This window comes from Rhinoderma darwinii, chromosome 7, assembly GCF_050947455.1.
Source record: "Rhinoderma darwinii isolate aRhiDar2 chromosome 7, aRhiDar2.hap1, whole genome shotgun sequence".
Lineage (NCBI taxonomy): Eukaryota > Metazoa > Chordata > Amphibia > Anura > Rhinodermatidae > Rhinoderma > Rhinoderma darwinii.
Window position 1 is genome coordinate 77680367 of NC_134693.1, and position 22045 is coordinate 77702411.

Here is a 22045-nt window from a genome sequence, read left to right on the forward strand (position 1 = left end):
GACGTAATTAACAGGTTACCTTTATTCTATGGGTCGTACGATTACGGCGATACCACATATGTAGAGGTTTTTTTTAATGTTTTACGACTTTTGCACAATAAAAACACTTTTGAACTAAAATTATTTGTTTTTGCATCGTCGCTTTCCAAGAGCTGTAATTTTTCCATCAATGTAGTGATTTTTTGGGCTTGTTTTCTGCGGGACAAGACATAGTTTTGAATGGTACTGTTTTGGGGTGCATGGGACTTATGGATTCATTTTTATTATGACTTTTTTGGGGGGCAATGGAAAAAAAATTGCAATTTCGCCATGGTTTTTTGCATATTAACTTTATTAATGGAGTCATTACGGTCGCGGCGATACCACATATGTGTACTTTTTTTTTTTTTTTTTTTACACTTTTACTAAATAAAACCACTTTTTATGGGAAAAAATGATTTTATTTATTTTTTTACTGTACTTTTTATTAATAATCTTTATTTCCCTTTGATGACTTATTTTATTAGTCCCACTAGGGGACTTTACTATGCGATGTTCCGATCGCTGCTATAATGCTTTGGTATACTTCGTATACCAGAGCATTATTGCCTGTTAGTATAAATCTGACAGGCAATCTGTTAGGACGTGCCTCCGGCGCGTCCTAACAGGCATATGTCCAGGGCAGACCTGGGGGCTTTAATCAAGCCCCCGGCTGCCATGACACCCCATCGGAGACCTGTGATTGCATTCGCGGGCCGCCGATGGGTGACAGAGGGAGCGCACTCCCTTTGTAAACAAAGTTAAATGCCACGGTCGCTATTGACGGCAGCATTTAACGGGTTAAACGGCCGCGATCGAAGTAAATTTCGATTGCGGGCGTTGGAGCAGGAGCTCAGCTGTCATCAGACAGCAGAGCCCCGGCTCCTGCCTGCACGGGAGACCCGTGCAGGACTTAGACTAGGCTGATGTGAAAAGGCGTCAGCCTAGCCTAAAGCCCATTAGTGACTCACGTGAAAAGGCGTATTGGTGGTCACTAAGGGGTTAAAGGCCCTTTTACATAGGCCACTTAACCCCTTCCCTCTTTAGCCAATTTTGACCTTCCTGACAGAGCCTCATTTTTCAAAATCGGACATGTGTCACTTTATGTGGTAATAACTCCAGAATGCTTTCACCTATCCAAGAGATTCTGAGATTTGTTTTCTCGTGACACATTGCACTTTAAGTTACTGGCAAAATTTGCTCGATATGTTCAGTATTTAATTGTGAAAAACACCAAAAATTAGCGAAAAATTACAAAAATTAGCATTTTTCTCAATTTAAATGTATCTGCTTGTAACACAGGCAGTTATACCACACAAAATTGTTGCTAATTAACATCCCCCATACGTCTACTTTAGATTGGCATCGTTTTTTGAACATCCTTTTATATTTCTATGACCTCACAAGGCTTAGAACTTTAGCAGCAATTTCTCACATTTTCAAGAAAATTTCAAAAGGCTATTTTTACAGGGGCCAGTTCAGTTGTGAAGTGGTTTTGGAGGTCCTTATATATTAGAAACCCCCAAAAAGTCACCCCATTTTAAAAACTTCACCCCTCAAAGTATTCAAAACAGCATTTAGAAAATGTCTTAACCCTTCACACATTTCACAGGAATTAAAGCAAAGTAGAGGTGAAATTTACAAATGTCATATTTTTTTGCAGAAATAAATTTTTAATACAATTTTTTTTTATAACACAGAAGGTTTTACCAGAGAAATGCAACTTAATATTTGTTGCCCACTTTCTGCAGTTTTAGGAAATATCCCCAATGTGGCCGTAGCGTGCTACTGGACTGAAGCACCGGCCTCAGAAGCAAAGGAACACCTAGGGGATTTTGGGGCCTTATTTTTGTTAGAATATATTTTAGGCACCATGTCAGGTTTGAAGGGCTCTTGCAGTGCCAAAACAGTAAAAATCCCCCAAAAAAGTGACCCCATCTGGGAAACTACACACCTCAAGGAAATTATCTAGGGGTATAGTGAGCATTTTGACCGCACAGGTTTTTTTACAGAAATTATTGGAAGTAGGGCGTGAAAATTAAAATCGACATTTCTTCAAAGAAAATGTAGGTTTAGCGATTTTTTTTCTCATTTCCACAAGGACTAAAGGAGAAAAAGCACCGCAAAATTTGTAAAGCAATTTCTCCCGAGTAAAACACTACCCCACATGTGGTCATAAACGGATGTTTGGACACACGGCAGGGCTTAGAAGGTAAAGAGCGCCATTTGGCTTTTGGAGATCACATTTAGCAGGAATGGTTTGCGGAGGCCATGTCACATTTACAAAGCCCCTGAGGGGACAAAACAGTGGAAACCCCCCACAAGTGACCACAGTTCGGAAACGACACCCATTGAGGAAATTATCTAGGGGTATAGTGAGCGTTTTGACCCCACAGGTTTTTGGATAAATTATTGGAAGTAGGCCCTGAAAATAAAAATCTACATTTTTTCAAAGAAAATCTAGGTTTAGCTAATTTTTTCTCATTTCCACAAGGACTGAAGGAGAAAAAGCACCACAAAATTTGTAAAGCAATTTCTCCTGCGTAAAACAATACCCCACGTGTGGTCCTAAACGGATGTTTGGACACATGGCAGGGCTTAGAAGGGAAAGAGCACTATTTGGCTTTTGGAGATCACATTTAGCAGGAATGGTTTGTGGAGGCAATGTCAAATTTGCAAAGCCCCTGAGGGGACAAAACAATGAAAACGCCCAAAAAGGGACTCCATTTAGTAAACTACACCTCTTGAGGAATTCATCTAGGGGTGTAGTAAGCATTTTGACCCCACAGATGTTTCATAGAATTTATTAGAATTGGGCAGTGAAAATAAAAACAATCCTTTTTCTTCAATAAGACGTAGCTTTAGCGCAAATTTTTTTATTTTCCCAACAAATAAAGGAAAAAAAGAACCCAACATTTGTAAAGCAATTTCTCCCGAGTACAGCAATACCCCATATGTGGTCATAAACAGCTGTTTGGGCACACGGCAGGGCTCAGAAGGGAAGGACCGCCATTTGGAGTGCAGATGTTGCTGGATTGGTTTCTGGGTGGCTGTGGGCCCAAAACAGTGGAAACCCCCAGAAGTGACCCCATTTTGGAAACGACACCCCTCAAAGCATTTACCTAGGGGTGTAGTAAGCATTTTAACCCTGCAGGTGTTTTGTAGAAATTAGTGTGAACTCGATGTTGCAGAGTGAAAATGGGATTTTTTTCCATTGATGTGGTGCCCGGCTTGTGCCACCATAACAAGACAGCTCTCCGATTATTATGCTGGGTTTCCTGGTTTTAGAAACACCCTACATGGGGCACTAATCTTTTGCCTGGACATTTGATAAGGGTCAGGAGTGAAAGAGTACCATGTAAAATTGAGGCCTAATTTGGCGATTTACAAAGTATTGGTTCACAACTGCAGAGGCTCAGATGTGAAATAATAAAAAGAAACCCCTGAGAAGTGACCCCATTTTGAAGCCACACCCCTCAAGGCATTTGTTAAGGGGTGTAGTGAGCATTTTCACCCCACAGTTCTTTTCCATAAATGAATGCACTGCGGATGGTGCAAATTAAAAATGTATATTTTTCCCTAGATATGCGATTTCAGTGGCAAATATGTCATGCCCAGCTTATGACGCTGGAGAGACACACCCCAAAAATTGGTAAAAGGGTTCTCCCGGGTATGGCGGTGCCATATATGTGGAAAGAAACTGCTGTTTGGGCACGCTGTAGGGTTCAGATAAGAGGGAACGCCATTTGGCTTTTAGAGAGCGGATTTTGCTTGGTAGTAGTTTTTTTTGAGTATTGCTGGTGTTTCCGTTTATAATGTGGGGGTACATGTAAACTGGGCAGAGTACCTGAGGGGCATAGTCAGGTGGAATGATAATGGGGTAAAAAAAAAAAAAATGATCCATAGATGTGTGTTACGCTGTGAAGCAATCCTTTCTACACAGGCCGGTGTCGCACTGATAAATGGCGTCCTTTCTTATGCCCCTTTTGGTCCACACTACGCACCTTTGCAGTTTGGGGAATTTTGCTGGGAAAGTGTTGTCCTGGTATAATACGGGCACCGTCGCTTCCAGCGGATATGTTTGGGCCCTCCCTTTCCCGATTCCCTAATTTTAGGTCCTTGATATATCGCCTCTTCAAACAGAAGAAATGTTCCCCTCGGGCTGCACAACTGCATATTTTTTATTTTCTGACTTATTGGAGCCATAACTAATTTTATTTTTTCATAGACGTAGTGGTATGAGGGCTGTTTTTTGCAGGACAAGCTGTAGTTATTATTGGTACCATTTTGAGGTGCATGCGACTTTATGATCGCCTTTTATCCTATTTTTTGGGAGGCCAGGTAAACAAAAAAAACGCAATTCTGGCATAGTTTTATTTAGGTTTTTTTATACAGCGTTCACCATGCGTTATAAATTACATGTTACCTTTATTCTGCGGGTCAGTACGATTCCGGCGATACCTATTTTATAGGACTTTTTTATGTTTTACAACTTTTTGCACAACAAAACTACTTTTGTAAAAATAATGTATTTTTTCTGTCGCCAAGTTGTGAGAACTATAACTTTTTAATTTTTTTGTCGACGGAGCTGTATGAGGGCTTGTTTTTTGCGAGACGAGCTATAGTTTTTATAGGTACCATTTTTGGAATACGTGCGACTTTTTGATCACTTTTTGTGCCTATATTCATAGGGCAAAGTGACCAAAAAACAGAAACTCTGGTATAGTTTTTTAAATTTTTTTTTTTTACGCTGTTCACCGCGTGCAATAAATAAAATATTTTGATACCTCAGGTCGTTACGGTCGCGGCGATACCAAATACGTATGGTTTATTTTTTTTTTTCAATAATAAAAGGACTTGATAAGAGTAAAAGGGGGATTGTGTTTTATTTTATTACTTGAAACTTTTATGGTTTTCACTTTTTTTACACTTTTTCTCAAGTCCCCCTAGGGGACTTGAAGGTCCAGCTGTCATTATTTTTTTCTAATACATTGCACTACCTACGTAGTGCAATGTATTAGATCTGTCCGTTATTCACTGACAGCAAGCCGATTAGGTTTCGCCTCCCGGCAGGGACTAATCGGCTTCCGTAATGGCAGAGCAGGAGGCCATTGTGTCTCCTGTTGCCATAGCAGCAGTCGCCAGTCCTGATTGCCTGTCAGGGCTGGCGATCTGCTAGTAACCGCTACGATGCAGCAATCACTTTCGATTGCTGCATCGAAGGGGTTAATGGCAGGGATCGGAGCTAGCTCCGGTTCCTGCCGTTACAGGTGGATGTCAGCTGTAACATACAGCTGACTTACACCGCTGATGACGCTGGATCAGCTCCTGACCCGGCGCCATCTTGCCAGCAGCTACGGTAGCCGATCAGGCTCCGCCGCCGGGCGGATCTTGACCTGTTTCCGTGCTAGGCAGACCGGGAGGCCAGTATTAGGCCTCCGGTTGCCATTGCAGCCACCGGAACCCCGGCAATTTCATTGCTGGGGTTCCGATGAGCTGCAAACACCTTAAGTGCAGCACTCGCGTTTGAGCGCTGCACTTAAGGGGTTAACGGCGGGGATCTAAGCTAATTTTGGTCCCCGCCGTTACAGTCGGATGTCAGCTGTAAGATACAGCTGAGATCAGACGATGATGGCAGAGACTCTGCTTCTGAGCCGGTGCCAAACATTTGGCGTATGGGTACGTCAAAATGCGGGAAGTCAATGCTTTCCATGACGTACCCATACGGCAAATGTCGGGAAGGGGTTACTGGGCAAATGAGCGCTCATTCTCGATCATTGCCCGGAGTAAACAGGGCAACAATCAGCCAATGAATGAGCAAACGCTCGTACATCGGCTGATTGTATCCTTTATGATGCATGAAATATTAGGGTTGTCGGCAGCACAACTTCTGGTGTAAACAGGGAGATGTGCTGCCGACATTATAGAAATGTATGGGGACGAGCAATCGTAGCAACGATCGCTCATCTCATACTAGCTCCTTGTGAAAGGAGCAAACGATCGCCCAATCGACGAGCTGTCTCGTTGAGACGCTTGTTTACACGGCCCATTAGGCTCCTTCAGATCACGTTTCTGCCATCTAGCTGGTACATTGTGAACGCCCCAGACGGACACAATTAACGTGTCTGTAAGGCTCCATCAGTCCGATGGAGGTCGAGTGTCCATTATACCTTTTTTCTGAAGGATGGAATAGTGTAGTAGACTACGCTATTTACTTTTTTTGAACACATAGGAAAAGCTCTGATGGGACCCATGAACGTAGTCACAACGCAGATGTCAACGAAGCCTTAAATGGATACGTTGAGAAGATCCAGTGAGGTAACCGTGGACAGTCACAAACTTACATCACTGGAGCACCTTGCACAGGGCCGCAGGCAGCACCGTCCTGCGGAAGCTCCTGACGTCAATGTACCTGGGCGTTCCGAGGGGGGATAGGCAGTAAAATATCGAACGTCTAGCACAGTTGGTATCTGTTGTACAATGGATCTGGTTATAAACGGAAGCCACGATGCAGATGTGAACAGAGCCTAATGCCACTTTATTAGGCCTGGGCTACATGGAGACTTTATGTAGTGCAACTGCTTAATTTTAGATCGAGCTACAGCTGCAGTCCATAGGAATCCAATGAGTTTCTTGCAATCTTGTGGACTGCAACTGCCACTATTGATTTTAACCATCGAGTGACAGCTGCAAAAAACAAAATTGCAGGCAACTCAATGCATTATTAAGGAATCTAATAGATACTCAACTTTAAAGAGGTTTTCCCAGGTATTCACATTGATGGCCTTTCCCTATGATAGACCATCAATGTGTGAATGAGTAGTGTGAAACTCTTGCAAACAAACTGCCATTTCATATTTATTGTGTTACGACACCAGCATGCCTGTACAGTTACCCCGGTATCGGTAAGAAGGGATGCGCAATAGCAAGGGGCATGCTATAAAACAAGATCAATCGGTGCTCAGTCAAACAACACAGTTGGGTATAGCTGAGATTTCTTTATACAGACAAACATGTTTATTACCATGGAGTCCGAATATTGTTTAACCCCTTCCCTCTTTGGCCGCTTTTGACCTTCGTGACAGAGCCTCATTTTTCAAATCTGACATGTTTCACTTTATGTGGTAATAACTCCGGAATGCTTTTACCTATCCAAGTGATTCTGAGACTGTTTTCTCGTGACACATTGGACTTTATGTTACTGGCAAAATTTGCCCGATACATTCAGTATTTAATTGTGAAAAACACCAAAATTCAGCGAAAAATTTCAAAAATTTGCATTTTTCTCAATTTAAATGTATCTGCTTGTAAGACAGGCAGTTATACCACACAAAAATGTTGCTAACTAACATCCCCCATATGTCTACTTTAGATTGGCATCGTTTTTTGAACATCATTTTATTTTTCAAGGACGTTACAAGGCTTAGAACTTTAGCAGCAATTTCTCACATTTTCAAAATGCTATTTTTACAGGGGCCAGTTCAGTTGTGAAGTGGGTTTGAGGTCCTTAGATATTAGAAACCCCCAATAAGTCACCCCATTTTAAAAAATGCACCCCTCAAAGTATTCAAAACAGCATTTAGAAAGTTTCTTAACCCTTTAGACATTGCGCAGGAATTAAGGCAAAGTAGAGGTGAAATTTACAAAGTTCATTATTTTTTTCCAGAAATTCATTTTGAATCCATTTTTTTTGTACCACAGAATGTTTTACCCAAGAAATGCAACTCAATATTTATTGCCCAGGTTCTGCAGTTTTAGGAAATATCCCACATGTGGCTCTAGTGTGCTACTGGACTGAAGCACCGGCCTCAGAAGCAAAGGAGCACCTGGTGGATTTTGGGTCTCCTTTTTATTAGAATATATTTTAGGCACCATGTCAGCTTTGAACAGGTCTTGTGGAACTAAAACAGTGGAAACCCCCCAAAAGTGACCCCATTTGGGAAACTACACCCCTCGAGGAATTTATCTAGGGGTGTAGCAAGCATTTTGACCGGCCAGTTCTTTTGCAAAAATTTTTGGAACTAGGCCATGAAAATGAAAATCTACATTTTTTCAAATAAAATGTAGGTTTAGCTAATTTTTTTTCATTTCCACAAGGACTAAAGGAGAAAAAGCACCATAAAATTTGTAAAGAAATTTCTCCCGAGTAAAACAATACCCCACATGTAGTAATAAAAGGCTGTTTGGACACACGGCGAGGCTGAGAAGGGAAAGAGCGCCATTTGGCTTTTGGAACTCAAATTTAGCAGGAATGGTTTACGGAGGCCATGTCGCATTTGCAAAGCTCCTGAGGGGACAAAACAGTGGAAACCCCCAACAAGTGACCCCATTTTGGAAACTACACCCCATGAGGAAATTATCTAGGAGTACAGTGAGCAGTTTGACCCCACAGGTGTTTTACAGAACTTATTGGAAGTAGGCCGTAAAAATGAAAATCTACATTTTTTTAAATAAAATGTAGGTTTAGGTTTTTTTTTTTCATTTCCACAAGGACTGAAGGAGAAAAAGCACCATAAAATTAGTAAAGCAACTTCTCCCGAGTAAAACAATACCCCACATGGGGTCATAAACGGCTGTTTGGACACACGGTAGGGCTCAGAATGGAACTAGCACCATTTGGATTTTGGATAGTGTCTGGGCGCCATGTCACATTTGCTGAGCCCCTGTAGTACTAGTACAGTGGAAACACCCCAAAATTGACTCCATTTGGGAAACTGCACCTCCTGAGGAATCATCTAGGGGTATAGTGAAAATTTTGATCCCAAAGGTTTTTTGCTGAATTAAGCCATGAAAATGAAAAATATTTTTTTTTTCCAACAAGATGTCGTTTTAGATCAACATTTTTCATTTTTACAAGGAATAGAGAAGAAAAAGCACCCCAACATTTGTAAAGTAATTTCTCCCGAGTCCGGTAACACCCCATATGTGGTTATAATCAGCTGTTTACGTATATGGGAGCATTCAGAAGAAAAGGAGCGGTATTTATCTTTTGGAGCGTAGATTTTTCTGGAATGGTTTGCGGACGCCATGTTGCATTTGCAAAACCCCTGATGTACCAAACAAAAGTGACCCCGTTTTAGAAACTACACCCCTAAAGGCATTTATCAAGGGGTGTAGTGAGAATTTAGACTCCACAGGTGTTTTTCAGAAATGAATACGCAGTGGATGGTGCAAAGTGAAAATTGCAATTTTTCCACTGATCTGCCCATTCACCACACAAGATGTTGTGCCCCTGGAGAATGTTACCCCATAAATTGTTAAGCGGGTTCTCCCGGGTATGGTAATGACTTACTTGTGGCCATAAATTGCTGTTTGGGCACACTGTAGGGCTAAGAAGGGAAAGACCGCCATTTTGAGCATGGATTTTGCTTGGTAGTTTTGTTTGAGTTTTGCTGGTATTCAGTTTATAATGTGGTGGCATATGTAATCTGTGCAGAGAACATCAGGGTATATGTAATCTGTGCGGGTACATCAGGGCATAATAAGAGGGTATAATAATGGGGTAAATAATACAATTATCCATAGGTGTGTGTTACGATGTGAAGCGATCCGTTATGCACAGGCCGTCGTCACACTGATAAATGGTTCTCTTTCTGATCCCCCTTTTGTAACGCTCTGCACCTTTTGGGGACTTTTTCTCCTTCGCAGTTTGGGAAATATTACTGGGAAAGTTTTGCGCTGGTATAATACGGGCACCCTCGCTTCCAGCGGATGTGCGATGTCCCTTCCCTTTCCTAGTTCCTAAATACTAGGGCCCTGAAACTGAAGGAATGTTCCCCTCCGGCCTGCGCATTGAGATGTTTTTCATCACCGCATTACTAGTGCCGTAACTTTTTTGTTTTTCAGTTGATTGGGCGGTGTGCGGGCTTGTTTTTTGCGAGACGGGCTGTAGATTTCATTGGTACCATTTTGGAACACATACGACTTTTTGATCACTTTTTATTTCATTTTTTGGTAAAGGAAATTACCAAAAACAAACAATTCTGGAATCGTTTTTTATTGGTTTTTTTATCGGCATCCACAGTGTGCCCTAAATTACATGTTAGCTTTATTCTGCGGGTCGATACGATTACGGCGATACCAAATTGATATAGTTTTTTTTATGTATTGCGGCTTTTGCACAATAAAATCACTTTTTTTATAAAATCATTTGTTTTCTGTGTCGCCATATTCTAAGACACATAACGTTATTATTTTTGCGTGCACAAAGCGGTGTCAGGGATTATTTTTTGCGGGACGGATTGCCGTTTTTATTGGTACAATTTTGGAGTAAATGTGACTTTTTGATCACTTTTTATAGCATTTTTTGGAAGGAGATGTGACCTAAAAACAAAGATTCTGGCGTTGTTTTTCATGTTTTTTTTTTACGGCGTATACCGTGCGGGATAAATTACATAATAGTTTTGTAGTTTGGGTCGTTACGGACGCGGCGATACCAATTATGTATAGTTTTTTTAATTTTTACGGTTTTTCCCATAATAAAAGATTTACTATGGGAAAAAAGTCAGTTTAGCTTTATTTTTATTTGAAATGTGTGTGTTTTTATTGTTTTACCACATTTTTATTAACTTTTTTTTACTTTTCTGACTTGTCCCACTAGGGGACATGAGGGCCTGATGCCCCGATCGCTACTCTAATACACTGCACTACATACGTAGTGCAGTGTATTAGCGTTGTCAGTTATTCACTGACAGCAAGCCTATGAGGACACGCCGAAGGCGGGTCCTCATCGGCTCCCGTACAAGGCAGACTCGGACGCCATTTTCTGGCGTCCGATTGCCACAGCAACCCAGCGATTGAATCACTGGGTTGCCGATCGGGTGAAAACCTATCAGATGCTGCGCTCTATTGAGCGCAGCATCTGAGGGGTTAATCTGCCGGATCGGAGAGTAGCTCCGGTCCTGGCAGTTACAGGAGGGTGCCAGCTGTATAATACAGCTGTCACCCCGCGGTGATGGTGCCGGCTCTGCTTCTGAGCCCGCACAATCACTGCGCCGTACATGTACGGCGCTTTGCGGGAAGCACCTCCCGACAGCGCCGTACATGTACGGCGCATGTCGGGAAGGGGTTAAGGACCACAGTGGACCTAGACGACTTTAAATGAATCCCCGATTGGATACAGTTCTCACTTACTAAAGCTGGCTAGACAGTGAGACATCTCAACAACACTGATGACCATTGCGTCATCTCCAAACCTCTCTGCTGTTCTGGGGTCCCTTTATGTTCTCCCTATGAGAAAAGGAAAGGATCACTTAAGTGCAAGGAGATTTTCCCAACATGGAAAACTTCCTTGCACAATCTCGAGCACCCGATTATCAGAGGTGTTTTATGGCACCCCATACAGGCCAAATACAGGCTTGATTTTCAAACCAGATGAAAGTTACATTTTACCCTATTGAATAAAGTGCACGTGTTCCTTCTACGTTTACAGTATTGGTTTACATTTACAAGAAAATCAGCAGTTTTTGACATTCCTTACGCTCCATGTACACGACCGTAAAAACGCCCGTAATTACGGCCCCATAGACTTCTATTGGCCACTGGTACCTTCCCAGGCTGTTGAAAAATATATAACATGTCCTATTTCAGGTATGTAATTACGGCATGGGCAGGCCCCTAGAAGTCTATGGGGCTCCCGTAATTACGGGTGGTTGCGTGTGTGCACCCATAATTACGGGAGTGTTGCTAGGCGACGTCAGGGGATTTGAATAAAGAGAAGCAGAGAAAATAGCGTATGAGCGATCATGTGACCCTTTTAAGGGGTTTGGACATGATTGTGACATTTCCAGCCCCCCTTTTTTTTACGGGTCCATGAACATGGATGACAACGGACCCGTATATACGGGCAGGGGTCAGTAAATACGGGTCAAAAACCTGTGACAACGGACCCGTATTTACGGGAGGGAAAAAATACGGTCGTGTGCATGAGGCCTTAGACAATGAATATCAAGATTGCCGATATACAGATCATATAGTTTTCCTAAACTCCTCACCTCTGGAAGATTTCCTGAAGGGCTTCCCGAGTGAACGCTCCAGAATCCTGGAAGACATTGTTCAAGGCATGGAGGGCACAGAGCTCCCGGCGCTGCTTTTCATGGTAGATGTGTGCTGGCAGGGGCTCCTGAGACTCACTTCCAGATTTTTCCTTATCCCCTTTCCATGGTACACAGCTCATGGCTGTAAATACAAGTTTGGGCCAAACCGCAACAACGATGAGGATGTCCAAGAAAAGCCCTTTGGAGCGATTGTGCACAGGAGGTCCTAGTATGGCTTATGTAATTTACATCCCATGCTCCTTCGTACAGGTAACATTAAAAAAAAAAAGCAAAAAAATAAAAAAAAGAAGAAAGCAGAAGTACGGTGTTCTTTTATGAAAGTATTTCAGAGCTGTATTCCTTGTGAAGTGCAAGTTCAAAAACAACAGGATTTTAAACCTTTAAAGAAGACCGGAATCTCTCTCCACATCTCTCTTTTTCCTCCATGCCACCGTGCTCTTGGAGCTACCACAATCACTTTTCACGGTTTACATGACTTTTTTTATTCTGTTGAGAAAAAATAAAAAAAAACATGGGTTAGGCCCATTTCCCACAGTTTTCTTTACACTGATTTTGGGGCGAAAACCGCGTCGGAATCAGCACTAAAAACATCTGAAACCGCCTCCCATTTATTTCAATGGGAGCCAGAAGAGTTTTAAAAAAAATGTGGCATGCTCTTTCTTGCCATGTTTCCGCCTCTGACCTCCCATTGAAATCAATGGGAGGCAGAGGTTTTTTTTTCCCACGGCGCTCAATGGCTGCAGGCGAAAAACGTTGCGAAAAAATCGTGGTAAGATTTTGCAGGCAAGTCAAAGTCTGCCTCAAAATTCCTAGATTTTTCTGCCTGCAAAAACAAAAACTCCGTATGAACATGGCCTTAAAATTACACAAAAATGGCTCTCATTTCCAGTGACGTATTGTTTGGCTAGGTTCACACCATGTTTTTGCACTGTTGAAAAGTACTTTTTTTTTTGTCCTTTGTCAAATTTACCTTTCCCCCTTAGTGACCAGGCCTTATTTTTTCATTGGCGTTTCTATAGAAGGCCTAGTTTAATGTGGGAGAAATTGAATTTTTTTTTCCTGCGCAGTTTGGGGGTACAAAAGATTTACTGTGTAAGGCTCGATGCACACGACCGTGCCCGTAATCACAGTCAATGATTTACGGCACGGCCGGCCGCTGATATATGAAGTATGGGAGCACGGTCCGTAAAAAGAATGAAATAGGACATGTCATACCTTTTGCGGAGCCTTTCTACAGCACCGACACCTTCCTGTAAATAAACGGGAAGGTGTCAGTTGGCCATAGAAATTAACGGGTCCGTAATTACAGACGAAATCTACGGTTGTGTGCACGGGGCCTCAGTTCTGTCATTTACTTTTGTGGCGTGACTATAGAAAAAAGCAATTTGTAGTTTTGTTTTATCGCATTCACGTTTCATGCTAAATAACCGATTAAAATTTATTCTTTAGGTTATTACAGGCAGGTATATATATATATATATACACACAAACACACACACACATACATACACATACATATATTAGGTATGTTTTTTTTTTTATGTAATGTATGGGCAATAAAATATTTTTTACTAAATAATGGACTTTTTCGGGGAACTTTTTTTATTTAATGGTTTATTTTTAAATTCCATAAAAGAGATAACTTTATTTTATACTTCTAATCTATTAGCATACTCTTGTATGCTAATACATTACACTGTGTCACTATGACACAGGCTGCTGTTAGGGCAACACAGTGTGCCCGAACAGCAGGCATACTGAACCGACAGCCCTGGGGTACTTTCTAGGTCCCAAGGCTGACTGCAGAGGGTGTCCCCACTCTCCGATCACGTTGCCGAGTTTCCGGTCACAAACCGCGACGATCAAAGGGTTAAACAGCTGGGGTTGGTGTTCCCTGTTCCCAGTAATATTCACTAGGCTTCTCTAAGTTCAGGAGGTGTTAGTAACAGCCCCCGATTAGAGGAGGAGCGCTCACTAGTGCGTTAAGAAGCCTTTCTACAGCGATGCCAATGGTCGTTGCTGTAGACTAAAGACATGAACTGTCAAATGACAGTGGGTGGTCATTAAGGGTTTAAAACAGGACACAAAAATGTCCTGTTTTTTGTTTTTTACAGCAGAAGTTAATGGCAACAGATAGCATAGGCATCCGGTTTTAAAAGTAGTTTTTCTTTCTTTCTAATCTTGAAAAAAAAAAAAAACCCTCAATAGAATGCAGAAACATGGTGTTAGCCTAGCCTTACTAATGCTAGTAAATGACATGTATTTGATAAGTTACATTAATAAGGATATAATTTCACGTAATTATTTATTCTCGGACCATGAATATCAGATCCAATCACTATTATCTCTGTTATTATTCTATATATGGTGATCTGGGGAAACCACATTATGGCAAATGGTCATTAACGACAGGTATATCCGTCACGAGCGGGAGCTAATTCCTGCATCGTGACATATATCCGTCACTTGGATTTTGTTGTTATAGTAGCGGCAGAAACATGGCTGTTGTACACAGTCAGGCTCCTGCCGCAACAGTAGTTTTAGGGTATATTTACATGGCTTATTTTCGGCCCAAAAAAATCGGAAGCATAACGCCTCCAAACATTTGCCCTGGGAAAAATGGCGTTCTGCTCCGACGGTCCGTTTTTTTACGCAGCAATTTTGAAAAATGGCCGCAAAAAAAAAAAAAAAGAAAAAAAAAAGCCCATAAAAAATAAAAATAAAAGTGCATGTAACTTCTTGAGCCGTTTTTCATAGACTATAGAAAAACAGCTCCACAACCACGAAAACCGCGAGTGGCTTAAAAAAAACTTCTGAAAATCAGGAGCCGTTTTCCCTTGAAAACAGCTACGTATTTTCAGACATTTTTTAGTAAGCGTGTGAACATACCCTTACACTGACACGCAAGAATGCTCTGGAATACTAAGTACACCAAAGCATTATACAAGCGATCGAAAATTGCTGCTTTAAATCCCCTAGTGTGACAAAAAAAATAAAACAAAATGGAGTTTAAAAAAAATTCAAAAGTACCCCCAAAAAAATACAGTAATGCCTTTTTTCATAAAAAAATTAGCCACTAAAAAAAAACAAACAAAAAACCCCTATATATTATGTACCTCAGTACCAAGTTATACTGCATGTTGTAAAAATAATGTACAAAAATCATTTGCAGTTTTTTTTTTCTTCCCTCAAAAAAAATACATCTAAAAGTTAATCAATAAGTTATATGTATCACAAAAATTTGCAATAAAATGTACCAATAAAAATGACAACACATTATGCAAAAAACAAACCCTCATACGGCTACATCGATGGAAAGATGAAAAAAAAGATACGGCTCTTGGAATATGGCGACACTAAAATGTTTGGTATTGCCACATTCATACAGACCTGTAGAATAAAGTGAACATGTTATTTTTACCGCACGGTAAAGGAAAAATAAAGCCCGCAAATTTATGAAAGCTAGATCAATAAATTATATGAACCCCAAAATGGTGCAGATACAAAATATAACTCATCCCACAAAAAACAAAGCCCTCGTATAGCTACCTCCCCCAAAAAAAAAAAAAAAAAAAAAAAAACTTATGGCTCTTGGAATGAAAGAAAACTATAAAAAAAAAAAGTTTTGGTCATTAACCCCTCACCGCACCAGGACGCACCGATACCTCCTGTATTGCAGTGCTTTAAGGCACCGGGACTTACCGATGCGACCTGGATAAAAACGGTCACCCTGTCACGGCTGTCCGACACCCCACTGTAACGGCCAGAACTGGAGCTAGGCTTCAATCCAGCCGATTAACTCCATAGATGCAGCGATCGCTGCATATAAGTGGCTTCTGGCCTGTCGGTAACCATGATGGTTGCCATGGGCGCCAGTTGTTTGTCACAGCTGACATCCTGCTTTAACGGCCAGGACCGGAGCTAGGCTCTGATCCGGTCGATTAACCCCTTAGATCCAGCGATCGCTGCATCTAGGTGGTTAGATCGCACCCTATGGTTGCTATGGCAACCGTAGCCTAACAATGGCTTCCTAGTACGGAGCCTATAAGGCCCCGCCGGGAGGCGAAGCCCAATAGGCTTGCGGTCATTGAATAGCTGACACCTCGAATACACTGCACTTTGTAGGTAGTGCTGTGTATTAGAATAGCGATCAGGATTTCATGCCTTCATATCCCCTAGTGGGACAAAAAAAAAGAAAAAAAAAAAAAAAAAAGGTTAAAACAAGTTAATAAAAACGTTGTAAAAAAGTAAAAAAACGATAAGCCCTTTTTTTACCCATATGTGGTATCACCACGTCCGTAACGACCCTATACAAATATCATGCTATTTTACCCCGCACGATGACCTACGTAAAAAAAAAAAAAAAAATTCCAGAATCGCTATTTTTTATTCACTACCCCTCCGAAAACAGAATAAAAAAAAAAAATGGATCTAAAAGTTGCATGTACCCCAAAATTATACTATTAAAAACTACAGCCCATCCCACAAAAAACACAGCTCTTTTGACGAAAAATTAAAAAAAGTTATGGCTCAAAGAATATGGCAACACAAAAAATACATTTGAAACAAAAGTGATCTAGTTGTGAAGATGCTGCAAAACGTAACAAAAACGATATACATATGGTATCGCCGTAATCGTATCTACCCGCAGAATAAAGTAAAATGGTCATTCATAGCGCATGGCGATCGCCGTTAAAAAGAAAAAAAACCTTATCAGAATTGCTGGTTTTTGGTCACCTTGCTTGCCAAACAAAATGAAGAGGAAAAAAAAACTAAAAAAAAACAAAAAAACGCATGTACCCCAACATGGTACCAGTGAAATCTACAGATGGTACTGCAACAAATAACCCCTCACACAGCTCCGGTGGAAAAGAAATAAAAAAGTTCTGCCTCTCTGAATATGACGACGCAAAATGTGCAGTGTTCCAAAGGCGGATAAGATTTGGCACCAGTTATCAGTGCGACACTGGCCACATATCTATGAATCATAAACTGAAATACCAGCAAACCCCCAAACAAAAACTACCATTAAGCAAAATCTGCGCTCCAAAAGCCAAATGGCGCTCCCTCCCTTCGGAGCCCAGCAGCATGCCCAAACAGCACTTTACGTCTACATATATGGTATCGCCAAACCCGGGCGAACCCGCTTAACAGTTTGAGGTATTTGTCTTCAGTGGCACGAACTGGGCACAACATATTGTGCACTAAAGTGGCAAACGCCTGTGGAAATTTGCAATTTTCACTTTGCACCATCCACTTCATTTCTAATAAAAAGCAAACCTGTGTGGTCAAAATGCTCACTACACCCCTTAAAAAATGCCTTGAGGGTGCAGTTTCCAAGATGGGGGTCACTACTTGGGGGCCCCGCCATTGTGGGCCAATGCTGTGAAAAATCACCAAAATAGGCCTCACATGCACATTTGCTCTATCACTCCTAAGCCCTGTCATATGTCCAGGCAAATGAGAAATACCTTGAGGGGGTGTAGTTCACAAAATGGGGTCACTTCTCAAGGTTTTACACTCTACTATGGTGCTCTGCAAATGCAACATTGCACCTGTACACCAGTCCAGCAAATTCTGCGATCTAAAAGCCAAATGGCGCTCCTTCCATTTTGAGCTCTGCCATGTGCCCAAACAGTAGTTTAGGGCCACACATGGGGTATTGCCGTACTCGGGAGAAATTGGGTAACAAATTGTGTGTTGTTTTTTCTCCTATTACCCCTTGTGGAGAAAAATTGGGTGTAAAACTACATATTTTTGGGAAAAAATAATTATTTTTCATTTTCACCGCCTCATTCTAATACAATCTATGAAACACCTGTGTGATCATAATGCTCACTACACCCCTAGATTATTACCCTGAGGGGTATAGTTTCCAAAATGGAGTCACTTCTCAGGGGTTTCTACTGTACTGGTACCTCAGGGGCTCTGCAAATGCGACATGGCGCCCAAAAACCAATCAACCAAAATCTACATGCCAAGTAGCACTCTTGCCATTCTGAGCCCTACAGTCTGTCCAAACAGCAGTTTATGACCACATATGGGGTATTGCCGTACTTGGGAGAAATTGCTTTACAATTGTTGGGGCGTTTTCTCCTTTATTCCCTGCGAAAACGAAAAGAAATCAACATTTTAGTGGAAATTATGTAGATATTCATTTTCACTGCCTAAATCCAATAAATTCAGCAAAAAAACAATAGGGTCAAAATGCTCACTATACCGCTGGATAAATTCCATGAGGGGTGTCGTTTCCCAAATGGGGTCACTTTTGCGGGGTTTGCACTATTTTGGCCACTCGGTGGCTTTGCAAATGTGACATGGCGCCACAAACCATTCCAGCAAAATTTGAGCTCCGTCCTTTCTAAGCCCTGCCGTGTGTCCAAAGAGCAGTTTATTACCGCATATGGGGTATTGCTGTGTTCAGAAGAGTTTGCTTTACAAATGTTGGGATGCCTTTTCCCCTTTATAATAAAATGAACAAATATAAGCTAAAACATTTTATTAGAAAAAAAATTAGATTTTCAATTTCACTGCATAATTCCCATAAATACTGCAAAAAAACACGTGGGGTCAAAATGCTAACCATAGCCCTAGAAATATTCCTTGAGGGTTGTAGTTTGCAATATGGGTCATTTTTGGGGGTTTCCGCTGTTTTGGTCCCTCCAGGGCATTGCAAACATGACATGGCACTGAAAACTATTCCAGCAAAATCTGCTCTCCAAAATCGAAATGGTGGCTCTTTCTCTTCTGAGCCCTACTGTGGGTCCACACAGCAGTTTATTACTACGTATGGGGCACTGCCGTAATCGGGAGAAGATGCTTTACAAATGTTGGGGTGCTTTTTCTCATTTATTCCTTGTAAAAATTAAAAATCTCTAAGTTGTTTCAGACTAATTCCAATAAGTTTAGTAAAGAAACTGTGGGGTCAAAATGCTAACTATACCCCTAGATACATTTTTTGAGGGGTGTAGTTTCCAAAATAGGGTAACTTTTGGGGGGTTTTGGCACCACAAGACCTCTTCAAACCTGACATTGTGCCTAAAATATATTCTAAAAAAGGCAGCCCCAAAATTCTCTAGGTGGCTCCTTTGCTTCTGATGCCTGTGTTTCAGTCCCTAAGCAGACTAGGGCCACATATGGGATATTTCTAAAAATTGCACAATCTGGGAAATATATATGGAGTTGCATTTCTCTGGTAAAAAGTTCTGTGTTAAAGTTCTGTGTAGTCGACTACGGTATTCATCCCGTCAAAACGACGGAACCCTTGGACAACGGAGACAAATTGAATCCATTGGCACCGGATCCGTCACCATTGAAATCAATATTGATGGAAACGGAAACCTACGGTTTCAGCTTGTGTCAGTCAGGGCTCCGTTCCGATTGAACGGAGCCCTGATGCAGATGTGAACATAGCCTTAATGAGATTTAAAAAATAAAGTTATAAAAAGGCAATAAATGGTTTCTAAATGTTTTTTTTTTTTTGTTTTTTTTTAAAAAGGTCATTGTTTTGCATAAACTTTATTTTATTGCCCTTACGTTACATAAAAACCTACACATATGTATCTACACGACCGTAATAACCTAAATATTTACTCTAACTGGTTATTTAGCGTGAAAACGTCGGGATAAAAAACAAAAGAAAAACAATGCAGAGAATCGCTTTTTCATATATTCGCGCTGTAAAAAGATATAATTTTTTTTTTCTACCCCCAAACAGCGGGAAAAAAAATAAAGAAAATACTATTTATCCCGGATAAAATAATATGTATAGCCACATCAATGAAATAAATAAAAAGTTATGGCTGCTGAAAGGCAGAGCTGCAAAACCAGAAAAATGTTGCTGGTCATTAACCCCTTCCCGCTCCTTAACGTACTATTAGGTCATGGGAGCTGTATCGTTCGCGCTCCATGACCTAATAGTACGTCACGGGAGTAACGGCCATTTCGGCTGTCTTTCCGACACATATAGGAGCTGTGACAGCTGCTGTCTCGTACAGCAGTTTCCGCAGCTCCTACAGCGGGGACCGATCGCTGTGTCCCCGCTGATTAACCATACAAGAAAACACCATACAAGAAAATAATAAACCATACCAGAATTACAATTTTTTTTGTCAGTTCACCTGCCAAAAAAATGAAATAAAAAGATCAAAAAGTCGCATGTACCTAAAAATGGTAATGATCGAAACTACAGTTCGTTACGCAAACAAAAAAAAGAAGTTCTCGCACGGCTTTCTTGATGGAAAAATAAAAAAAGTTCTGGCTCTTAGAATAAGGTAACAAAAAGAAAATGATTTTTTACAATAAGTATTTTATTGTGCAAACGCCATAAGACATAAAAAAAAATAAAAATATAAACACATGGTATCGCCGTAATCGTATCGCCCCGCAGAATAAAGTGAATATGTCATTTATAGCGCACAGGGTGAATGCTGTAAAAAAAAAAATATATATATATACACTATAAAAAAACAAAAGTAGAATTGCTGTTTTTTAGTAACCACGCCACTTAAAGATAGAATAAAAACTGATCAAAAAGTCGCATGCACCCCAAGAAAACTACAATGAATTCCTCAAGGGGTCTAGTTTCCAGAATAGGGTCACTTTTGGGGGATTTCCACTGTTTTGGCACCACAAGACCTCTTCAAACCGGACATGGTGCGTAATAAAAAGGGAGGCCTCAAAATCTACTATGTGCTCCTTTGCTTCTGAAGCCGCTGCTTATTTCTCAAAACTGCAGAATCTGGGCAATAAGTATTGAGTTGCGTTTCTTGCGTAAAACCTTCTGTTTTACAGGGGAAAAAAAAATGGAATAAAAAAGGATTTTCTGACAAAAAAAAATAAAATATCAATTTCACCTCTACTTTGCTCTAAATTCCTGTGAAACACCTAAAGGGTTAATAAACTTTCTATATGCTGTTGTGAATACTTTGAGGTGTCTAGTTTCTAAAATGGGGTGTTTGATGGGGGTGTCTAATATATGGGTCCCTCAGAGCAACTTTAGAACTGAACTGTAACCTAAAAACAAAATCAATGAGGAAATACTTTGCTTCATACATTATACTCATAATGAGACGTGCCCATCTTGAGATGACCCCAGTTTTGACAGTTTGTATAAACGGAGACCCCTATTAGACCGTTTCAGTGCCCGGTTTTCCAAAGCATACACCCTCGAGAAGTGTATTTCTATTGATGAGTCCTTGGTACATTTTAAAGTGAGGCTTCAATTCCGCCAGTACCTGCCGAGTAAGAGGGCAAGGTATGGCGTGAAGATGTATAAGCTGTGCGAGAGTGCATCAGGGTATACCTACAAATTTAGGATATATGAAGGGAAGGACACCAGTATTCAGCCCCCAGAATGCCCCCCCCCCCTTACTGGGAGTTAATGCAAAAATTGTGTGGGATTTGCTGCACCCACTGCTGGACCAGGGTCACCACCTCTACCTGGATAATATTTATACCAGCGTCCCGCTCTTCAAGTGCCTCGCTTCCAGAAGCACTGTGGCATGCGGCACTGCTAGAAAAAGATCTGAGAGGCCTCCCTAAGGCCCCATGCACACGACAGCAAAAAACCTCCGTAATTGCGGACCGCAATTGCGGTCCGCAAAAACGGAGCCATTCACTTTCATTGAACACTGACACCTTTCCGTAGCACTACGGAAGGGTGTCAGTGCCGTGGAAATGTTCCGGGAATTATGGAACATGTCCGTTCTTTCGCATTTTGCGGGCCGTGCTCCCATACTTTGTATGGGAGCACGGCCCGAAAATGCGGCTGTCAGTCAGCGGCCGGCCGTGCCCGCAATCGCGGGCCGTGATTGCGGGCACGGTCGTGTGCATGGGGCCTAAGACTCTGCTTGGGCAAACACTCAGAAGGGGCGAGAGCAGGGCAAAATCTAGCAGCAACATATTGTGTGTCAAGTACAAGTTAGAAGTCCTTGTATTGACAATACATGGCCACACCAGTACCCATGTAC

At 41.3% G+C, this 22045-nt stretch overlaps 1 protein-coding gene across 2 annotated transcripts in view; it reads right to left on the reverse strand.

Annotated features, from left to right (window-relative positions):
- Positions 1 to 22045, reverse strand: part of JOSD1 (Josephin domain containing 1) — a 49053-nt gene that overhangs the window by 13041 nt on the left and 13967 nt on the right. For both annotated transcript variants that reach the window (XM_075833581.1, XM_075833582.1), the window contains exon 2: positions 12012 to 12560. In XM_075833581.1, coding sequence (XP_075689696.1) covers positions 12012 to 12193 — 182 coding nt within the window. In that variant the 5' untranslated portion in view covers positions 12194 to 12560. The remainder of the gene's footprint in view (positions 1 to 12011; positions 12561 to 22045) is intronic.